This window comes from Ictidomys tridecemlineatus, chromosome 9 (assembly GCF_052094955.1).
Source record: "Ictidomys tridecemlineatus isolate mIctTri1 chromosome 9, mIctTri1.hap1, whole genome shotgun sequence".
NCBI lineage: Eukaryota > Metazoa > Chordata > Mammalia > Rodentia > Sciuridae > Ictidomys > Ictidomys tridecemlineatus.
In genome coordinates, this window is record NC_135485.1 from 57,088,829 (window position 1) to 57,111,493 (window position 22,665).

The 22,665-nt window shown below is 32.7% G+C and overlaps 1 protein-coding gene across 3 annotated transcripts in view; it reads left to right on the plus strand.

The window, feature by feature from the left end:
• The window catches only part of Uso1 (USO1 vesicle transport factor), a 71,113-nt gene that overhangs the window by 27,577 nt on the left and 20,871 nt on the right, over positions 1–22,665 (plus strand). For all 3 annotated transcript variants that reach the window (XM_078021417.1, XM_078021418.1, XM_078021419.1), the window contains 7 exons: positions 6,933–7,033; positions 7,862–7,964; positions 8,118–8,173; positions 11,098–11,218; positions 15,613–15,791; positions 20,039–20,179; positions 22,090–22,178. In XM_078021417.1, the coding sequence (XP_077877543.1) occupies positions 6,933–7,033; positions 7,862–7,964; positions 8,118–8,173; positions 11,098–11,218; positions 15,613–15,791; positions 20,039–20,179; positions 22,090–22,178 (790 nt within the window). The remainder of the gene's footprint in view (positions 1–6,932; positions 7,034–7,861; positions 7,965–8,117; positions 8,174–11,097; positions 11,219–15,612; positions 15,792–20,038; positions 20,180–22,089; positions 22,179–22,665) is intronic.

The window sequence follows — 22,665 nt, forward strand, 5'->3', positions numbered from 1 at the left end:
CTTGACAGTTTTAAACTATAAAGCACCATTGATCCTTGGAATAGGACCACATCTTAGTACTTAAATTCAAAATTTAGATCTTAATTATATAACTGATAAGATATAATATTTTATATGATACATCCACAGAGTAAATCAAAGGTATTCTTCTTGCAAGGTTGTTAGCTTGTGCTCAGTGTAAACATTGAATTAAACTTTTTCGGCTGTTAGACCTGCATTCCTCAAAGTGTAGCCAAAGATTTCACAGAGTGCTCTAAATTAAAAGGGATTCCTAATTACAAACATAATATGCAGTAATTCCTTCTGAAGCACCACAGAATTTACCCAAGGGTAGTAAGCACTGAGAAGCCTACAGTGAAGAAGGCTGTTCAACTTTGTTTTATCCAAGGATACTTGCCTACAGGTACTTGCTTTCATCATGCGTATTAATGTGTGTTTCCTGCATTTTGAAAAATACTAGAGAGACAATTCTAAGGCAGAGAGAATGTAGTATTTGTCTTTTGGTAGCTTTTGTTTAGTCTTACTTTATTTCATTTTTTTTTAAAGGAAGAAAGTAGAGAAGAGAGAAAGGAAGGAACACATTTTTTTTTTAGAGAAAGAGAGAGAATTTTAATATTTATTTTTCACTTTTTTGGCGGACACAACATCGTTGTTTGTATGTGGTGCTGAGGATTGAACCCGGGCGAGGACGCTACCGCTTGAGCCACATCCCCAGCCCCATTTTGTTTTGTTTTTGAAATGGGATCTCACTGTGTTGCTCAGGCTAGCCTCAAATTCCTGGGCTTAAGAGATCCTCTTGCCTCAGCTTCACTAGTAGCTGGGACTACAGATATCACCACTATGATGTGCATATTGTTACTTGTCTTTCATAATCATCTATGAATAGGAAATCTGAAATCTACAGATTTCTTATGTATTTGGAGAACTTTTTATTTATCTCATGTATTCTCCATGAACTACTTTTCATTAAATTTTATTTTCCAATATATAGAATTTTATTAGAATTTGACTAGAGATTCTTGGTGTTCTTGGTGTGATCTACCCCATAACCATGGTTCATAGGGCTCTGGGTTGGCTTTCAAAAGAGAGACCAATTATCCTTCGAAATCTTGAGAGAGTTTATTGGCTACATGCTGTTTACCACACTGAGAAGCAGAGCTCCTATTCATAGCTGATTATAAAGAGGAGAATTTTCAAAAGATTTTATCAGCTCCTATATGCTTATATATTTTTCAGTTTCTTCCCAGATTACCTTTCCATCACTATGTCAACTTGCAAATAAATAGGAAGGGTATGCAGTTCTTGCTATTTAATTGGTGTTTTTCCCAGCTCCAATTTTAAATTCACTTTTGAATTTTGAAAATCACAATTTACCAAACAAGATTTTACTTCTAGGGTATGCTAATAATTAAAACACAGAAATTTATCAGCTCCCAAAGGAACAATAGGAAATCCTTTATGCAGATCCATAGCTAGAATGTTCCTTAAATCTACTCTAGTAATGTTTGAGTGTTAGGCTTCCTTATGATTAATTTTAGGCCTTTGTAGAATCAAGCCCCTGCCACCTTAATATCCTCACCAAATCAGTGGTCATGCAGGATCCTAATGATTGCATTGAAAAATTTTTGACTCTTTTTTTTATCAGAACATTATAGTTATACATAGTACTTGGGTTTATTAATTTGTGTATTTAAAGATGCAAGATAACTTTTAATTGTTTTTTTAGTAGTAGATGGACACAATACTTTTATTTGTTTATTTTTATATGGTACTGGGGATCAAATCCAGTGTCTCACACATGCTAGGCAAGCACTCTGCCACTGAGCCACAACCCTAGCCCTTGGGTTTATTTTGACAAAGTCATACATCTATGGAATTTCATTTCAGTCTCTATTCTCATTCTCTCCCTCCGCTTATTCACCTTCCTCTACTGATCTTCTTTCACTTATTTTTGATTGGTGCTTTTTACATAGACTTGTAGGTAAAATTTCCTGTGGTATATTTATATATACACATGAATGATTTTGTTAAATTCATTTCACATTTCTTCCCCTTTCTCATCTTTACTCCCTCCCTTTTGATTTCCTTATACTCCAGAACTTCCTTCTGTCTTTATGATAATCAATCCTGATGTGATAGCTTTTTAAGTATAGTCACTTTGTATACTTTTTTATCCTTTTATCTTCTCTACCTGTTTTTCCTGAAGTGGAAATAGTTACTGCTTCCCTAAACAATACTTCTAAAGCTACCACTAACCTAAAAAATGAAACTTAAAGAACAAAAAATTAATAGTGTGCCAATGTTAAATAATATGCAATGAATTTGTGTTTATTTAGAATCCAAATCATCATAAACTCAAATAACTACTCTTTTTATTTAGATTGCATACAATTCTTATCATAAAAGTATAAATATAAAATAAAATATTAGGACTCATTTATAAAATGCAATTTCTGGAAATATTATTAATGAACTTTTTAACATCTTTCACATCTTGATGATAATACTCATTTAATCAACTTATTTTTCTTGAGGCATTTTTTTTTCATTTACTTCTCAGTCTCCACAGTCCCCTAAGTTGTCTTCTTATCTCACTGTCTAATTTTTCTTTTTCTTTCTTTTTTTTTAGTTGTAGATGAATACAATATCTTCCTTCCTTCCTTCCTTCCTTCCTTCCTTCCTTTATTTATTTTTATGTGGTGTTGAGGATCGAACCCAGGGTCTCACACCTGCGAGGCAAGTGCTCTACCACTGAGCTACAGCCCCAGCCCCGAACTATTTACTTTTTTATTCTCCTTTGCGTTTTTCCTCCTCATCTCCCCAACCTGTTAATATTGGAATGCCTCAGGACACATTTTCTTTTTCTTATCTCTCCCTTGGTGATCTCATCTGTGCTGGTGATTTCAGATATTATTTATGTTTGCCATTCTCAAATGTGTATTGCCAATCTAGACCTCTCCACAGAAATAATATACATTATATATTTATATACTTGCACATTTAAATTCTTACTTGATAGCTCTACTTGGTTTTCTTCCTGCGTATACAGCTTTATTGAAGTATAATTAATATATAGTAAGTACACATGTATAAATGTACAGTTTGATTAATTTTGGTATATGTATAAATTTGTGAAGCCACCAGCACCACTATCAGAATACTGAACTTATTAAAAATTTTGTGCTTCCTTCTTGCCCCTATTTAGTCACAAATGTGCTTTATGTCACTGTAGATTATATTATATTATTGTAGAATTTTATATAAATGAAATCATACAGTGTGTTCTTGGTGGGGGGGGTGTAGCTTCTTTCACTCAGTATTTTTTCTTTTTAACCCATATCAGTAGGTCATTCCTTTTTATTTTTTGTGTGGCTATATAATCTTTTTTTTTTTTTTTTTTGTAGCAATGATTGAACCCAGGGGCACTTAACCACTGAGTCACATTCCCAGCTCTTTTTATTTTTTTTGTTTTGAGATAGGCTTTCACTCAGTTGCTTAGATCCTCAATAAGTTACTGAGGCTGAATTTGAACTTGTAATCCTCTTTCCTCAGCCTCCTGAGTTGCTGGGATCATGGGCAGGTACCATCACATCCAGTCAAAGCATTTTCCAAACAAGTAATATTTTACATTTCCAACAGTAATGTGTGGGTTCAAATTCTTCCATATACTCTCCAACACTTGGTGTAATCAGGTTTTTTGTTTGTTTTTATTTACTTTTTAGTTGTTCTAGTAGCCTATTATAATTTTAATATGTATTCTCCTAATGAATAATGTTGTTAAACAACTTCTCCTGTGATTTCTTTTTTTTTTTTCTTTTTCCCATCCATACCTTCTTTATTCTTCAGTGAAGTGTTATATTTAAATCATTTTCCTGTTTTTTTACTGGGTTGTCTTACACTTGAGTTGTGGTAGTTCTTTACATATTCTACATGCAAATCCTTTGTGATATATGTTTCACATTTTTTCAGTCTATGACACTTTCTAACATTGTTTTTTGAAGAGCAAAATGTTTAAATTTTAAATAGGTTCATCTTACGAGTTTTTATCCTTTTATGATTTAGGCTTTTTGTGTCCTATTTACAAAATCTTCGCCAAATCTCAGCTAAGATTTTCCCCTGTGTTGTCCTTTGAAAATTTGTAGTTTTAACTCTTACAATTAAATCATGGTCCATTTCTAGTTTTCCTTAAGTCTTAAGTCTGTAATTCAAAATAAATGAGTTTATTTCTGAACTTTCTCTTTTCTTCTATTGATTTGTGTTATCTATTTTTTTTGCCTACACAGCACTATTTTAATTACTGTAGCTGTATAATAAATCCTGAAATTATGTAATGAAAACTGTTCTGTGGAATTGTTTTGACAGATTTTTTACATTTGCATACCAATTGTAGAATCTGTGAATTTCAATGAAAAGGCCAATTGAAATTTTAATTGATTCTGTTGACTCTCTATACCAATTGGGGGAAAACTGATATTTTAACAATATTGTGCCTTGTGAGATAAGAACACAATATATTTAGCTCTTTAATTTCTTCAGTAGCATTTTAGAGTTTTTACGCAATATCAGTATAAGTTGTAAGCATTTATGCCAAATTTATTCTTTTTTTTTTTTTTTTTTTTTGCTATGTGGTCTATATTTTATTTTTTTTATTTTATTTATTTTTTTATTGTTGGTCGTTCAAAACATTACACAGTTCTTAATACATCATCTTTCACAGTCTGATTCAAGTGGGTTATGAACTCCCAACTTTACCCCGTATACAAATTGCTGTATCACATCAGTTACCCTTCCATTGATTGACATATTGCCTTTCTAGTGTCTGATGTATTCTGCTGTCTGTCCTATTCTCTAAAATTTATTCTTTTTGGTGCTGGCTGGCCCAGTTTTTAAATTTCAATTTCTAGTTGTTCATTGCTGTTGTATAGAATTATAATTGATTTTGCATAATGACCTTTTATTCCTTTACTCTGCTAAGCTTACTTATTAATTCTAATTTCTTTTTTTGTAGATTTTATAAGATTCTCTGCATAGACAAGCATGTCACCTACACATAAGACAGTTTCACTTCTTTTTCTATTCTGTATGCCTTTTCTTTTTTTTTCCTGCCTTATGGCACTGGCTAGGATTTTCAGGACAGTCTTGACTAGAATTTCTAAGAAAGCACATTGTTGCCTCTTCCTTTGCTTAAGGGGAAAACATACCATCTTTCACCATTAAGTGTGGTGTTAGATATGTTTTTTGTAGAAGCCCTTTGTCACCCAAATCTTGTGACTTTAAATATCATTTATCCATTGGTTGCCATTCTAATGTGTGTGTCCAATGCAGTTCTCTCCACTGATATTTATTTTTACATTTATCCAACTACTTACTTGATATATCCATTTGGATTTTTGTGAGCTATCTCAAACTTAGCATGTTGAAAACTAACTTTGGGATTCTTTCTGTGCTCCTAACCTGCTTCTCTCACAGTGTTTTTCAGCTCAGAAGATAGCAACTACATTTTTTAGGCCAAAACCTTTGTAATCACCTTTTCTCCCTCTTCTCCCATCTATCCTTCTCTGCAGTATGTCAGCAAATCCTGTTCCCTCTATTTTCATAACGATTATGACTCCTAATAGCTACTTTCACCTCTTCCCAAGCTTCTTGCCTCCTGATCTGTTACCCTGTTCCCTTGCCTCCCTAACAGTCTATGCTCAGAAAAAAAAAAAGTATTTTCTGCTTAAGAGCAGTTTTAAGGCTTAGAAACAGTGAATTATTTTATTGATAAAAGGGACGATTAAGAGAAACATTTTTAGAGTTTCTGAAGAATTAGCCTACTATATATGGTACTTAATCAAACTTGAAAAAACTTTTTTCTCCTTTTTGATCTCTTTTTACTGTATAAATAATTAGATGGGATTATCACTATCACTGTTGATTTTTTTTTTCTGTCATCTGCTGGTTTTTTTTCCGTTTCTATACTATTTTAATTTTAAAATGTCACATCCAAAAAAAAATTCTGAGGAATAGTAAAATAGTAAACAGGTTTGATTTTTACTGCCAGCTCCACTGGCTTATAGTCACTGCCTGGAGCAATATGTGTAAAAGGATTCCGATGTTTAATAGAGACTCTGATCAATCAGCTGTGTCTGATATGAGTGAGGGAATGGGGAGTAGTATATTTACCATCTCTAAATGGACTTTATAATGTAGGTAGATCTTAAGTGACTATTTGCTTTTGATAGTTGTTGCTTCCAGTTTTAGTGATCCTTTGCTTTTTTTTTATTAAAGAACATTTAAATAATAAAGACTTTTAAACTTTTAAACAATAAGGACAGATAGAAAATCTTTTAAAGAATAAATGAGAAATGAAATGTTAAATTCTGACTTTATTGCCGAATTAGTTTCATATGTGGAAAAGGAACTAAAGAATCTGCAGATGATTGGTTTAATTTTATAATCAAATTATTCAAAATAGTAATAGTCATCAAGGACTATATATCAATAATATTTTGAGGGGATTTTGAGATATAATTTATACATAATAAAAATTAGTTTTTGAAGTTTGTCTTGTGAGTTTGGACAAAAGAATTCAGTAGTGCAACCACTACCACATTCAAGATAGAATATTTTTATCACCTCCAAAACAGTTCCCTTTCCCTAACAGAAGTTTAACTTACTATCTTGAGAAAATGTAAATATTTAAATATCTTCAGATAATCATATTTAAACATTTGAAGAATAAAATGTATTTAAATAATTTAAATGGCATTGAAAGTTATTTTGAGAATAAAGCTTTTCATTGTAATTGTGATATTGCTACCAGCCATACTGTTTCAGTATGGAATTGTTAAATACCAGGAATAATATTGTTTCTGCTTAACTCTTTAATGAAAGGATACTTTAAATTAACACAGTGTCATGTTGAAGTACTTTATTTTTTAATATTACAGAAGAAAATTCCACAAGACAGAGTGAGGATTTGGGAAGCCAGTTTACAGAAATTTTCATTAAGCAGCAAGAAAATGTCACTCTCCTGTTATCTTTATTGGAGGTAAATAGGGAACCTTGATATTTTTGTCATCTTTCTTTTAAAATATTTTTTAGTTTTAGGTGGACACAATATCTTTATTTTATTTTTATGTGGTGTTGAGGATCGAACCCAGCGCACCGCACATGCCAGGCGAGTGTGCTACCACTTGAGCCACATCCCCAGCCCTATTTTTGTCATCTTTTTTTTTTTTTTTTAAATATTTATTTTTTAGTTTCCGGCGGACACACCATCTTTGTTTGTATGTGATGCTGAGAATCGAACCTGGGCCGCACGCATGCCAGGCAAGCGCGCTACCGCTTGAGGCACATCCCCAGCCCCATATTTTTGTCATCTTAATAAGCTTTTTTTTATTGCGTGTTGGGTATTATTGAGGAAGCAACATGTGTATACCTTTAAAAATGTATTGTGTCATACTTCTGCATGCATGCATGCATGCAAGAAGTCCATATGCATGTTTCAAGAAATATATAAGCTATTAAAATACTGTTTGCATCCTATTTATTTCTGCCAAATACTGTTTTATTTCATCACTAACATTTTAGTTAGTTTATTCAATTTACATTGACTTTTTTTATTGCTTTTTATTTCTCACTTTTATTTAATTATTTATTTGTTTTCTTTATTTGTACTGGGGATTGAACGCAGAGCCCTGCACATGCAAGACAAGCGTTCTACCACTGAGCTTCATCACCCACTATTTCTTTATAAAAGTTTTCTACAGTTTCATTTTTAACTTTAGTTTCTGGTACCACTAGTAGTCAGAAAGAAAATATTTTTCTTCAAAATGTGAATTATAGATGTTAAATATTTTAAATGTTTATATTACAGGAATTTGATTTCCATGTCCGTTGGCCTGGTGTGAAGCTTCTGACTTCTCTTTTAAAACAACTAGGGCCCCAGGTGCAGCAGATTATTTTAGTCAGTCCAATGGGTAAGTGATTTATCATCCCAATATAATTTTGTTTAAAATGTGAGGATCATTTCCTAGAGAAGGTGAATGAAATGGTGTTCTAACAAATTGTAAATTGAATCACTATTCATAGTTTCAGTCTGCCAATATTGTTCTCATGGTTCTCTATTCTAGGTGTTTCCAGACTGATGGACTTATTGGCAGATTCCAGGGAAGTTATTCGTAATGATGTAAGTTATTTGAAAAAAATCCAAGAATATACAGGATTTTTTTCTCTCTTGCAAATAAAATCTTTTTTTTTTTTTTTACCCTTATGGTGTATTAAGAATTTGGAAGATTGGGGTAGTGATCAATCTTTTAGACCTTTATGTACAAGTCCACATTATTTGTGTTTCCTTACTGTCTAATATTTTGGAATAGAAAAACCATTTTGCTATTTAAATTTATTCCCTCTGCAAGTTTGGGATTTCTTCCACTGTCTTCTGAAAGGTTGTATTTCACACAGAACTCTACCCCCAGAATTTCTTTTTCTCCTAAAAAATACAGGAAACATTTCTAGATGTTAACTGTGTAAGCTTAGCAAAACATTTCATTTGCTGTCTTCAACCTCCCTTAATTTTAAAGGATTTTCCCTGGTAATATCTGTTTAACTGTATAGCATGAGTTGCTCTGGTTTATTTTAATGTTTATATGTAAGTCTGAATATTTGATTATTATTTATGTACTCACTTAAATTTGCTATGCTGGGGATCAAACCCAGTTCTTCACATTAGGCAAGTGTCCTACCACTAAGCTAAACCTTTAGCCCTAAATTTGACTATGTTTTATTGATGCTGTATTGCTTGAACTTTTTTCTATGTTGTTACCTACAGTTTGATGAAAACTCTGAAATAAGCTGGGCATAGTGGTACACACCTGTAATCTCAGCTGCTCAGGAGGCTGAGGTGGAAGAATCACAAGTTTGGGTACCACCTAGGCATTTTAGTGAGCCTTGTCTCAAATAAAATAAAAAGGGCTAAGAGTGTAGCTCAGTGGTAGAGGTATTGCCTAGCATGCAGGTGGTTCTGGGTTTGCTCCCCAGCACCATGCCCATACACAAACACAAAACTTCAGCTAGCAATTGAAGAAAGCTTTTTAAATTCAGTCTCCATATTTGCAGTCAGAAGCCCAAGAGCCTTAAAAACTAAAGGACTTTTTGTTAGCCATATCTCATTCATTTTTATATTTGTTTTTCCTGACCCTGTTCTTCCTAAATTCTAGTGACTATCATTTGGATTCCTCTTAACTTCATAATGTCTGGTTAGAGACAAAGTAGAAACAAAACTCTTGACTTCTAGCCCATATATTCAATTTTTTTTAAACTTACTTAGAATTTTGTATATGTATGTTGGTGCAATATTATAATTGGTAAAATTATAGTAATTCTATTTGTAAGAAATATTTTTTTATTCTTTAATATTTAAGAGTTATTTGTCAAGAATTCTCTTATTTAAATGAGCACACATCCATTAGGAATTTGAGGTGCCTTTCCTTGAATATCATGTATTTTCCTTTGCAGACATAAAATTGCCTTTTTGTGGTGTGGGGGACTGAATTCAGGGGCTCATACATGATGTACAAGCCCTCTATTGGTGGCCTACATTCCCAATCCTGATATATACCTATATATCTTTATCTGTATCTATATATTTGTTGAGAGAGCTGCATTATCTATTATTTCCCTTTAACTCTCCATCTATTTTTCTAACGTTTGTCCTCAATTTTTATTTGAGATAGATAAAATGATTTTCTCTACATATTGTTTTTTATTAATTTTATGATTACAATGTCTGGATTCTTGGTTTTTATGTGTTTTACAGCTTTATTTTCTTTAGTCTCAATAAAATCTATTCAAGGGGAAAAGAAACTAACATGTTTTGAAAATTTAAAATATAGTAGGTTCTATAGAAACTATTTTACCTCCTCAGTCTTTATTTTAAAATCCTGTAATAGTCTATTGTCCTGTTTTATACGGAAACTCTGAATTTATGTAATTTGCTTTAATTTGCAAATTAAAATTAGTTTCTAAACCCACTTTATCAATCTCAGAACCTCAATGGTTTTTTTCTTCTGTATTTCTTCTTCTCTTTGTCAGCAGTTAAACTCAAGGTGTCAGCATTAAACTCAAGAATTTGATGTGTAAAAATAACCACTTTTTCCTTTCTCTCTCATCTTTGTGTTGAAACTTGACAGTAAAATGATGGAATAAGCCCAATAAGGCCATGGGCATTTTTCTCCAACTGACAGCTAACAGCTTATATGCTTCTGTGGGACTTTTGAAGTATCTTTGCTATTCTTTTGAAGTAGCATCTGAAATTTTTTTCATTAAATATTTGCTATCCCCTTGACTGTCATGGATACTTACGGGCTCATAAGTACTTCTTATTTGATTCTGAAATAAGCACAAGTGGGTAATAAGTAGGAAAGTCGAGTTTTTGTAGAATAATAAAGTAGTGGCAAAATATATAAACTAATAACAGAAGCTAAGAAAAATTAAAAGGCAAAGACTATCATGAACTGTCTTGTGTTGGACATGACATTCATGATACATGAGTTTTATCATTCTTTTTTCTGTTGACTTAGAATCAAGTTTTAGGAATTTCAAGGCCAGATATTTAAAAGAATTTGTGCACTTTCTCTACTAGAATGTGGTGGTCTTTCTAGCATGTATATAAGCATGTATAGCAGCATTCTTGAGAAGATAATTATGTCCAACTCACTTAAGCCACAATGAAAACTATAGTGATTGATAAATATGGGGGAGGGTGTGCACTCACACACAGGCTCGTGTATATATATATATACATATATATATATACACACACACACACACATATATATATATATACTTATTTAGTTCGTGTATGTATATATATATATATATATATATATATATATATATATATATATATATATATACGAACTAAATTAGGGATTGTTAGACCTGGTAAGTCCCTTTGAGATTTGTAACCTTAGAAAAATTACAATACTTCTTTGCCTTTATTTTCCCTATATGTAAAGTGAAGGAGTAGAACTTGTGAAATTCCTGCCATTGATTTAAAAATGTCTAGTAAATATTGTAGTTCACTGAACATTATCCTTTTTTCTCCATAAGGGTGTCTTACTACTACAGGCATTAACAAGAAGCAATGGAGCAATTCAGAAAATTGTTGCTTTTGAAAATGCTTTCGAGAGGCTACTGGACATTATTACAGAGGAGGGGAACAGTGATGGAGGTATAGTATGAAGAGATTATTTGAAGAGATTCCTTTAGTACTCACTAAATTCTTAATTTCTAGGGAATACAGTTTGAGAAATGGGAGCTCATTCTTGATCCTCTTTTATTCTGACATATTGAATGAGTATAGATTTCTTTTTCTTTATCCTGTTAGGCTTCTATGATCTATCTTGGTATTTTTCATGATTTCTGGGAAGTCTTAGCTACATCTCTTCAGATAATGCTGGGCCACATTTTTCCTGTCTTTCTGAAAGTATAGGTGAAGGTGCAGGTCCTTTTACAGATTTGTTGACAGGAGGTTGAGTTCAAGGCAGACTCTTGATGAGAGCAATGGAGAACATGGTTGAGATTTAATTGAGAAGGTTAGAAATCATTTTTTGAAGGATAGGAGAGCTAGTTGATTACAGTAATTAGTAAGACTCACAGTAGTGGATACAGCCCCATCAAGGTTGTTCACCAGGATTTTATGGTGGTGTACATGCTTGATTATATGACTCTTCCTCCCAGCATTATTCAGCTGCCTAGATGCAGATGTAGAAAAAAGTCAAGGGCTTAGTTCTTTTCCAGGAAGGTTTTATGAAGACAGTGAAACAGAATTTAGCATATTACCTATGAAGTGGAAGAAATGAGGATCTATATAATCTAAGCTGGATAAGGAAGAAAGTAAAGACAGAATGGGGTTTCCAAAAAGAAAGGAAGATGTCTGGTTGATAAATTGAAAGTTTTAGGGGAGCCCTAAAATAGATAAACTGAGAATACTTGAACCAGAAAGATAGGAGGTTTTAGTAAGAGAGTAAGAAATGTCATTGAAGGTGAAGCCACAAAACAAGAGGCAACATTAGTTGGTTATTTTTTACTATAAAGCTATCAAGAATGAGAGTACAACTAAGAAAAAGAAAACTTTGAGCAACATGCCAGTGGTATTTTCAATGAACAAAGAGTAGTGACCAGAAATTTGTTAATAACTACAGTGAGGGGTGGTAAGCCAACAATAATAGCAAAAAAGGAAAGATGGTATAGTCATGTATTCCGAACCTTAAATGAACAAGATTTTTTTTTTGTAAGAGGGTAGAGGAACCTATGATCTCTAAAAAGTATACTGGATTGGGAGGATCAGAGATTTGGCATCCCAACTCTTAGGTGCATACAATTGAGCATGAACTGCCTTTTACTTAAGAATATTATAGGATAAAGCAGATTTGTAAAAGAAAATTACTACAAGAAGTAATTGAACAGACAGCAGAATACATCAGACACTAGAAAGGCAATATGTCAATCAATGGAAGTGTAACTGATGTGAAACAGCAATCTGTATACGGGGTAAAGTTGGGAGTTCATAACCCACTTGAATCAAACTGTGGAAGATGATGTATTAAGAACTGTGTAATGTTTTGAACGACCAACAATAAAAAAAAAAAAAAAAAAGAAGTAATTGAGGGTACAGCTGTATTTGATATTATTGAGACCATAAAAGTTTTTGAAAGAAAATTAAATGTGGTAAAGGGAATGTAATGATAACAAATGGTAAAGTATAGATGACCCAACAAATATGTTTTTGGAAATTATTGAAGAAAATGGTATTTTAAGGCAAAGTAGAATTAGCTAGTTGTCATGGTTACTAAGACAAGTTCCAGAGGCTCTTGTAACTGACAGTGGCCATCAAGGCTCTAGTATTTACTACATGTACACCTGAAGAAAGGACTGCCCTTTGTAGTGAGGGTTTTGACATACTTTTTTCCTCCAGAGCCATCAGATTGTCCTAAATGCAGACTTTATTTAATGGAGATGTGTGGTCCTATATAAGAGGTAGATAGAGTGATTCCTCCTTATAAGGTGAGGATCCAGTAATATGAAGTAAGGTAGCCACTACTCTAGACAGATCGGGAGTGGTTAAATCGGAGATTCTTAAGAAGTACTTAAAATATATACCTTAAACACTTTATGTTAAATGTAATAAGATAAAAAAATATAAAATATATATAAATATATGTTATATATAAAAATATATATATTTATGTATTAATCTTAGGACTAGGACTTTTTTCTGAATATGAGTCTGCTAATTAGTTTTCATCGTTTACATCACACCTATATTTTATCATGTAGGATTTGTATTTGTTTTTTTTTTAAAGTAGAATACAGAATTTTTCCATTTTTACAGTTTTTTTCCTTGTCTTTCAGAATCATTATCTATACTTAACCAAGGAGATGTTTTTAATGACTTCCTTTCATTGAGCTTTGCCAAAGACTTAAATTTAGTTTTCATAAAAATACCTGTTTTCACATTTATACTTTGGCAGTTTATATAATATTTAATTAATAACCAGTGTAAATATCATTGTAAATTCATGAAGAAAAAACAATTAACTCTTAGGTAAAATGCCAAAAGCATGATTCTTGAATGAAAAAAATTGACTAATGGGATTTTATTAAAATTGAAAATTTGTGCTCTGCAAAAGACACTGTTGACAGAATGGAAAGAAAGGCCATGAACTGGAATGCATATCCAAAATATACCAAGAATTTAAAAAACTTCACAATAAGAAAACAAGACAATGTAAAAATGGGTAAAAGATTTGAATGACTTCACACAAAAGAAGATGGCAAGTAAGCATGTCAATAGATGCTCAACATCATACTCATGAGGGAACTACAAATTAAAACCATAAGATCACTACACAAAATCCAAGACACTGACAACATCAAATACTGGTGAGGATGTGGACAAACAGAAACTCATTGCTAGTAGGAATGCGAAATGGTACAACCACTTTGAAAGATTATCAGTTTCTTAAAAAGCTAAACATAGCCAGGAGCAGTGGCACATACCTATAGTCCCAGCTACTTGAGAGAATGAGTTAGGAGGATGGCAAATTCCAGACCAGCCTGAGCAACTTAGGGAGACATTGTCACAAAATAAAATGTAAAAAGACTGAACTAGGATAATTGAACATTCAAGGCCAGCCTCAATGATTTGGCAAGCCCAACTCAAATAAATAAGAAAGTCTAGGAATATAACTCTGGTAAAGTAACCCTGGATTTAATCCCCATTACAAATATATAAATATACATATATTTTACACTATATAATATATAAGTGTTTATTATTTATATTTGTGTAAATGTACTTGCATAATTAACATTTTTGTGTTATATAATTATGTACCACACTAATACAAAATGTTAATAATAGGAGAAATTAGGGGCTGGGGATGTGGCTCAAGTGGTAGTGTGCTCGAGCGCCTGGCATGCATGCGGCCCGGGTTCCATCCTCAGCACCACATACAAAGATGTTGTGCCTGCCGAAAACTAAAAAATAAATATTAAAATTCATTCTCTCTCTCTCTCTCTCTCTCTCTCTCTCTCTCTCTCTCTCTCTCTCTCTCTCTCTCTCTGTAAAAACAATAATAATAGGAGAAATTAGAAAGCGGAAAACATATGGAAACTTTATTATCGCTCAGTTTTTCTGTAAAACATTTTAAAAGTATGTTTTAAGAAGTAATTGATGTTGTAAATGTGGAGCTCAACTAGTAGGAGCAAAAGTGTGGGTATAAATAGAGGAATCTACCAGTAGTGAGCATCTGGCATCAGTCAGTATGCTTTACAGAGAAAATGGAAATCATTGGTTAATCTGGCATTTGGTAAAGTTGGGATCAGTTAGAAAGTTTTCACTGTGATGATAGGTGAAACTGTAGTGTAGATGAAACTATCCTGAGACAGAGTAGTATGTTGTAAAGCAGAGAAGTAGGAAAAGGATCAAACAATGAAGGATGGAAACCATGAAAAACAGAAAGTCTGAGGAATAACCAGAAAGCTATTGGGAAATCAGGTGAAAGTAGTGTTTTAGAAACCAAGAGAAAAGGAGGTTTTAAAGAAGAGACACAGAGACAATAATGTCAAATGCTTCTTAGAGATTAAATAAGGTATGATTGATTAATTTAATAAATATTTAATAGTTACTATGTATATACCTGATGTCTTGTCTCTACCAACAATATAGAAGTAAGTAGGGCATTCACAAATTTCTGTGTTTGTGAATTATAATCTAGTGGAGAAGACAGACATGTATTAATGAGAACAAGCTACTGTAAGGGGATGTAACTGGTGATGCTAACCTGATCCTTGAGTCTTGGTGTTTAACCCTAGATTTGAATAAGAAGTATGAGTTAATGTGCTAAGTGGATGGTTGGACATAGAAATCAAAACATTATTATGAGATTTGAGAAAGAGCACATGGATTGTGGCCTGTGGCCATCAAGAGAGAGGATGTGTGCCTTCCCATACTGAGGAGATTCTAAGCATGGAGATTTACCTTTTTGAAAATATTTGGAGATTGTACTTTCCTTCAGATGTTATCAGCCTTAACACTTCCATTTCACATTTTCTCCCCAGGTATAGTAGTTGAAGATTGTTTGATTCTGCTCCAAAACTTGTTAAAAAACAACAATTCCAATCAAAATTTTTTTAAAGAAGGCTCATATATTCAGCGCATGAAACCTTGGTTTGAAGTTGGAGATGAAAATTCTGGCTGGTCTGCACAGAAAGTGACCAATCTACATCTAATGCTACAGGTATATTGTCCTTAGACATAAATGTGATGTGAATTTTTTAAGAGATTATTTCAAAGAAAAGGAGATTACTTGCATTTGGTAGATCCAAGGTATTTAGTTGGTTTCAGGTGGGCTTTAAAACTTTTTAATATGGAAAATATGCAGTTATATTCAAAGCCAGAAATCCCTTCCCCCAATCCAACCATTATTCAACTTTGATAATTAACATCCCACATTTTTTTTTTTGTTCCTCTTTTGTTCTTGCTCTGCTGCATTATTTTAAAGCAAATACAGACACAGTTTCCTAATAGGTTTTACATTAGGAAATAATAGGTTCAGTTTTGTTTTTCTGAATTTTTAAAATATGCTTTCTTTAATTAGGGCTCTAATATAGTAAATTTTAATATTCAGAATATTAACTTCCTATACATTAATTCAATAAATATTTGCTAAGAGCCAAGCACAGGATGCTAAGATGTGAATGATTATGTCCGCCTAAAGATTGATTATGTTAATTTTAAGATTAATAAAAATTAAATTGACAAATCACCTTGTCATTTTATTTAAGCTTCATGGTAAATGCTTAGGATGGATGTAAAAGTGAGGACAGTAGGATCCCAAATGATTTCTATAGTGAAGAAAGTTTTCAAGTTCTTAGATTTATTTACTTAATCCTTTTTTGAATCCCCTTCTCCAAATCCTTAAATTTGTACCAGCCTCCTAATTTATGTTCTCCTCTAGTGATTCTTATGGGTCTTTGAATGTCTCTGAATTATGCCAGTATCTTGGAAGTTACACACCTCAAAATGAGATTGTACACTTGTAGTGAGAGTTTGAATATCATTCCATGTCCTCAGAATTGCCTGTGTAGCACTGATTGATAATCAGGGTGACTATACACCCCCATTTACCAGGACAGGATTCTTTTTTGTTATTACTAATAATGCCCTCTTTCACTTCAAAAGTGTCCTAGTTTAGATTAAAAATTATCTCATTACCCCATTTAGAATATGTCTAAAAACTGTTACAAAAGTGTTGTAACAGAAAAAATGGTCAAAAAGTCAATTACATTTATACTCCTGACTTCATCATTTCTGTCTTCACATGTCAGTATTACATGTGTCAAGAATTCACTATTTTTATGTTTTATAAAGAGGGTCACTTTATAGTCTTTGTTAAATACTGCTTTCTTAAGAAGAATATTCAAAGAAATTTTCATAATGTAAGCCAGGCACACATCTGAAATCTCAGCTACAAAGGAGGTGAAGGCAGGAGGATCACAAATTCAAGGGCAGCCTCAGCAACTCAGCAGGAGCTTGTCCTAAGGTGGTGTTGGAGGGGGTGGAATTAAAAAGGTCAGGGTAAGTAGCTTAATGGTAGAGTGCCACTAGGTATAATCCCCAGTACTACAAAAATGAGATCAGAGTGAGTGAAGGGATCTGATGATATGTATGCAAAAACATTTCCTGACCAACAGTAAGAATTTAATTTCTCACTGTGGGAGGAGCCTGCTCCTGTTTTATGATTTTAATGCTATGTAAAGAATTATTTTGAAGAAAGTTTAATAAAGTACTATTTTACCAAAATTTTTTGAATGAAGAGTGCATCATTAAATAGAAAAAATACATTATTCTAGTTATATAATGAGTTGGTTGTTTTTCTGGGGGTTTGTTTGTTTGATTGATTGTTTTCAAAAAAGTGAATAAGCTAGGTCAGGTGCAGTGGTGTGCATCTTTAGTGCCAGTACTTGGGAGGCTAACATGAAGGATCACTTGAGCCCAGAGGTGTAAGACTTGCCTGGGCAATGTAGTCTCAAAAAAAAAAAAAAAAAAAAAAGTGTGAATAAGCTAACTGTGCCTACCCTACTACAACTTTCCTCTCTACCAGTGCAGACTATAAACTTCTGAGCAGAGGAACTGAGATTACTTTATTTTAATAAGTTCTTCACCTCAAAGATTGAGTAGTTTATTCATTCATGACTTCACAGGCCACGCGTTATTTTGTTAGAGTATTCTTTCTGAGTAGCTTTATTTGGAGTTGCTTATGTTTCAAGCTGTTATACACAAAATGAAAATGCATAATTGTTCTGTTTGGATATATACATCCTAATTGAAATTATTCAACATCAAAGTTATAATCATGATGATTTAATTCTAAGCCATTGAAAAACAAAATTGAGCTACTTTGGAACTTTATTTTCTTTTTTAAGAGACTAAGTCTCACTTTGTTTTCTAGGGAGCTTTGAACTCTTGGAATGCAGGTATACTTGGGGGCTTTTATTCAGATAAAAATTTGGGAAAGCACCTTTTGAAAAAAATTAGTTATTAATCCATATGTTAAATTAAAATCTGTCTTGACCAAACTTCTACAGTTTTTCCCTAGTCTTATTTTCAGAAATAATGGGAATCTGTTCCTTGTGACAATAATTTACATATTTGAATGTTATTAGGTCTTCCTTTATCTTATTATCATCAAGTATTCCTTTTTTCAGCCATCCTCCTCTGCCATCTTGGAAGTTGATAATCACTTTTCTTTATTTGTATCATCAATAAAGATACTCAGCTGCTATTAGATACTAAAGAATTATTGTTAATTTTCTTAGGTGCAATAATGGCATGATTAAGTTTTTGAAGAATCGCATTTTAAAAAATCTTTATTCACTGGAAATGCACTCAGAAATATTTAGGCAGGAAATAACATTGCCTGGTACTTGCTTTACTCAAAAAGAAGTAGTAATAGTAATAATAAGGGTGGGAGAGAAATAAATAAAAGGGGAAAAACCCAGAAGCCTGATTAGAAAAGACCAAGGACAGGAATCACCACCACCTACAGTGTTTTGTTGTTGGTGATGGTGATGGTGGTTTTTTGTTTTTTGTTTTTTTAATCTATTAAACATCAATTTACTAATCAACCCTCTTTGAGAATGGTAATCCACATGTGGAAATTTCTAGATAATCAATTTGTTCATTACTGATTTAACGAGTAGTTGAAGTTTTTCCCAAGTTCTAGTGCTATCTGGTTACTTTTTTAAATATATTTTTTAGTTATTAATGGACCTTTATTGTATTTATTATATGCGGTGCTGAGAATCGAACCCAGTGCTTCACACATGCTATTGTTAGTAATAAATACCACTCTAAGGATAAATCCTATCATGAAATTGCACTTAACATTTTAATCTCTTATTCTAGTGTAGATTAGATCCATTCCCATTAGAGTTTTTTTAAATCAAAATTGAGTATTATATTTTACCAAAGCTTTTATGGTTAAAAAATTTTTATTACCATAAATTATTTTCTATAAATGAAAGTAAGACCCTAGCCCTTCTGGTTACCTTTTATTCTCTAGCTTTTCAAACCCACTTTTATTTTTTTATGTGTACTCCTTCCCCCTACAAAAATGTCACCTTTCTTAGTGAAATCACAATCTTTATGATATTCACCATCTGTAGCAATACAATTGTTTTAGTTTACCCTTTTATGTCATTGATTAAGTTCATAACTTCTATGTGCAGAAGAATAATGTGTAACATTTGATTTTCATTTCGTTGTTAACAAAATATTATAAATTTCCTATTTGGTCTCATTATACAAAATTTTATGTATATATGTAACTGTAGTTTTATAATGCAGGATATATGTAAAATTATTTTGAAGATGTAACAATGCCAGAACAGTCATTTGGAGTGACTTTTATCATGTTTCTGAAATTTCATGTTCAGGTTTAGAATAATCATAGACTCATAGGAATTTAATTAGCATTAACAATTAACAAGGCCAACCCCTTTTCTTATGCACAAATCTTCTGCCGTATCTCTAATTGTTAGTTTTAGCCTTTCTTTATATTTTCAGTTTAAGGGGTATCTGTTAAACCTCAGGCCCTTGTGTTTACAGTCCTTCTCTATTATTAGGTAATTTACCTGTACTTTGATAAGGGGTCTGCAATCCTCTAACTTAATCATTTATTCATTACTGAATATGTATTATTACAAATATTGTGCTTATTTGGAATACAAAAATGACCAAGTCAGTTGCTACTCTCTGGGAGTTCACAGTCATCTGAAGGAGACAACCTTAAGCAAATAGCATAATATAATATGTACTGTTAACAGCACTGTTGCCATGGGAGCATGAAGGAAAGAGCACCTAGATCTGGCTGAGCAGGTGAGGGGATGCTTCATATAGATTCTCTTGTTCACATGGATCAGATTTGCGTCAAGACTTTATAAATCTTTAAAAGACCAATTTTGTTTTCTCTTTCTTTTACAGCTTGTGCGGGTACTAGTATCTCCCACCAACCCTCCTGGTGCTACCAGTAGCTGTCAGAAAGCTATGTTCCAGTGTGGGTTACTGCAACAGCTTTGCACTATCTTAATGGCTACCGGAGTCCCTGCTGATATCCTGACTGAGGTAATTGAAACTAAGGCAGAAGCCACTCTGTGGAAGTTGAAATCATGAATCTTAGGAAGAATCAGATATTAGCTGAAGGAAAAATAGTTATTACTACTTTTTAGGTTTACCTGTCTTTATGTTGGATTCCTTACTATCTTACTAAATAATAATGATGTTCCAAAAGGTATACTCATTCCACAAGTTTTATAGCATGATTTATAAAGCTTAAAACTTTCTAACAGATCCATCCAGAATTGTTTTTAATTTTGTTGTACATACTCATTCCACAAGTTTTATAGCATGATTCATAAAGCTTAAAACTTTTTAACAGATCCATCCAGAATTGTTTTTAATTTTGTTGTACATACTCTGTACCTATACCTGAGAACAAAGTGACTTAATTTTACTCAATGAGTTGATTCATAGAATAACAAATTCTTTTTCCTTGACATAAATTCCTAGATTTCCCTGTACCTCTTCTTCACTTGAATTTTTTAGTCATCTAGATTCTATATCTTTTTCTCTTATCCATTAGTTAATTGTCTTATTTTCCTGTTTTAAAAAAAAGTAAATGACAAAAAAAATTTCTTTTAGCTCTTTCATATCTGAAAATTATATTCTTCTACCTTCAGAGTTAATTCAATGTTTAAGTATGGAATTCAGAGTTAGAAATGATATTCAACTTCCAGAACATTGTTCTCATGTAACTTGTTAAGAAATCTCTAACTGCGGTGCAAGGTGGCACACGCCTGTAATAACAGCAGCTCGGGAGGCTGAGGCTGAGACAGGAGGATTGCAAGTTCAAAGCCAGCCTCAGCAACATTGAAGTGCTAAGCAACTCAATGAGACCCTTTCTCTAAATAAAATACAAAAAAGGGCTGGAGATGTGGCTCAGTGATTGAGTGCCCCTGAGTTCAACCCTAGTACTCCCCTTCCCCCCCAAAAAGAAATCTCTAACTGTTCTGAGTTCTAAACCTTTTAATAACCTTTTTTTTCTATAGAAATTTTTGAGATATTTTCTTTATTTCTGATTTTTCTGAAATTTAGTGATGATATGCTGTATTAAGGACCTTCTTCTACTCCCTAATTATTTTTACCACTCATTAGGCTATTTTCAACTGAAGACACATGTCCTTTAGTTCTGAGGAAAATTTTGGGATTCCTTGATAATTTCCTCTTTTTTCTGTTATCTTCTACAACAGATTAGACTTTCTGGACCTATTTGTCTTTTTTTAAAAATTACTAATTTCAAATGTATGAAATATGATGTGTCAAGAGCTATGTAATGTTTTGAACAACTAATAAAAAAAATTCTAAAAAAAATTACTTTTATTCGACAAAAATAGCATATGTTATGTATAACATGTTATTTTGAAAAAGAGTTTTGTCCTTTTATTCCATTTTCTTGGAGGTTTTTTCCAACGTCATCCTTAAATTGAGTTTTTAATTGGTTATGTTTTGTTTTTTAGTTTTTCCTCTGTTGCACTACTGGAAACTGAACTCAGGGCCTCACACCTGCTAGGCAAGTGCTCTAACACTGCACTACATCCCCAGCCCTATTTATTTTGAGACAAGGCCCAAGTTGCCCAGGCTGGCCTCAAACTTTTTAAATATGTTCTCTGATTTTATTTTAGAGCATTTTCTCTAGTTTTATAGAAATAGATCTCTTTTCTCTTAGAATATTATTAACTTAGGGGCTTTTTTTGCAATTTTAAGTGTTTTGTTTTTTTATGAGAACCCTACGTTTACTGTTTTAAAATTTTATGTTGAGAAAATGTTACAAGATTATAATGTTATAACTGATATCTGGGGTGTCTGATTTTGGGAGTTTAAAAACAAAAAGCAGCATGTAATATTTTCTTTTTTTGAAAACAGGTTTTTTTCCTTGATTTATTTTTTTATATAGTATTTTTTTCTCTTCTTCACAGACCATAAATACTGTATCAGAAGTTATTCGAGGCTGCCAAGTAAACCAAGACTACTTTGCTTCTGTAAACGCACCTTCAAACCCACCAAGGTAGAAAATGGGAAATGACTGAGGAAATAAAAGCTTACTTATCTCATTATACATCTTACTCCGTTGTAAAAAATTGAATTCTGTTTTAAAACTAGAAATTATCTGACAAGTAAATATACTGGTATTGGGCATAGTGGCACATACCTATAACACAGTTGATCAGGAAGCTGAGGCAGAAGAATCATAATTTTGATTCAGTTTCTGCAACTTAGCAAGACCTGTTCTCAATATAAAAAAAGATTGGGGATATAGCTCAGTAGTAGAACACACCCAGATTCAGTCCCTAATACTGCCAAGAAAAATGGTAAATATATTGGTATTTTAAGAGTGAGAGGTCTTTTTCTATAGTCCCAGCTACTTGGGAAACTTCCAAGGCAAGAGAATCACAAGTTCAAGACCAGCCTCAGCAACATAGCAGAACCCTGTCTCAAACTAAAAAAATTTAAAAGGGCTGGGCATGAAGCTCAGTGATAAAGCACCCCTGGGT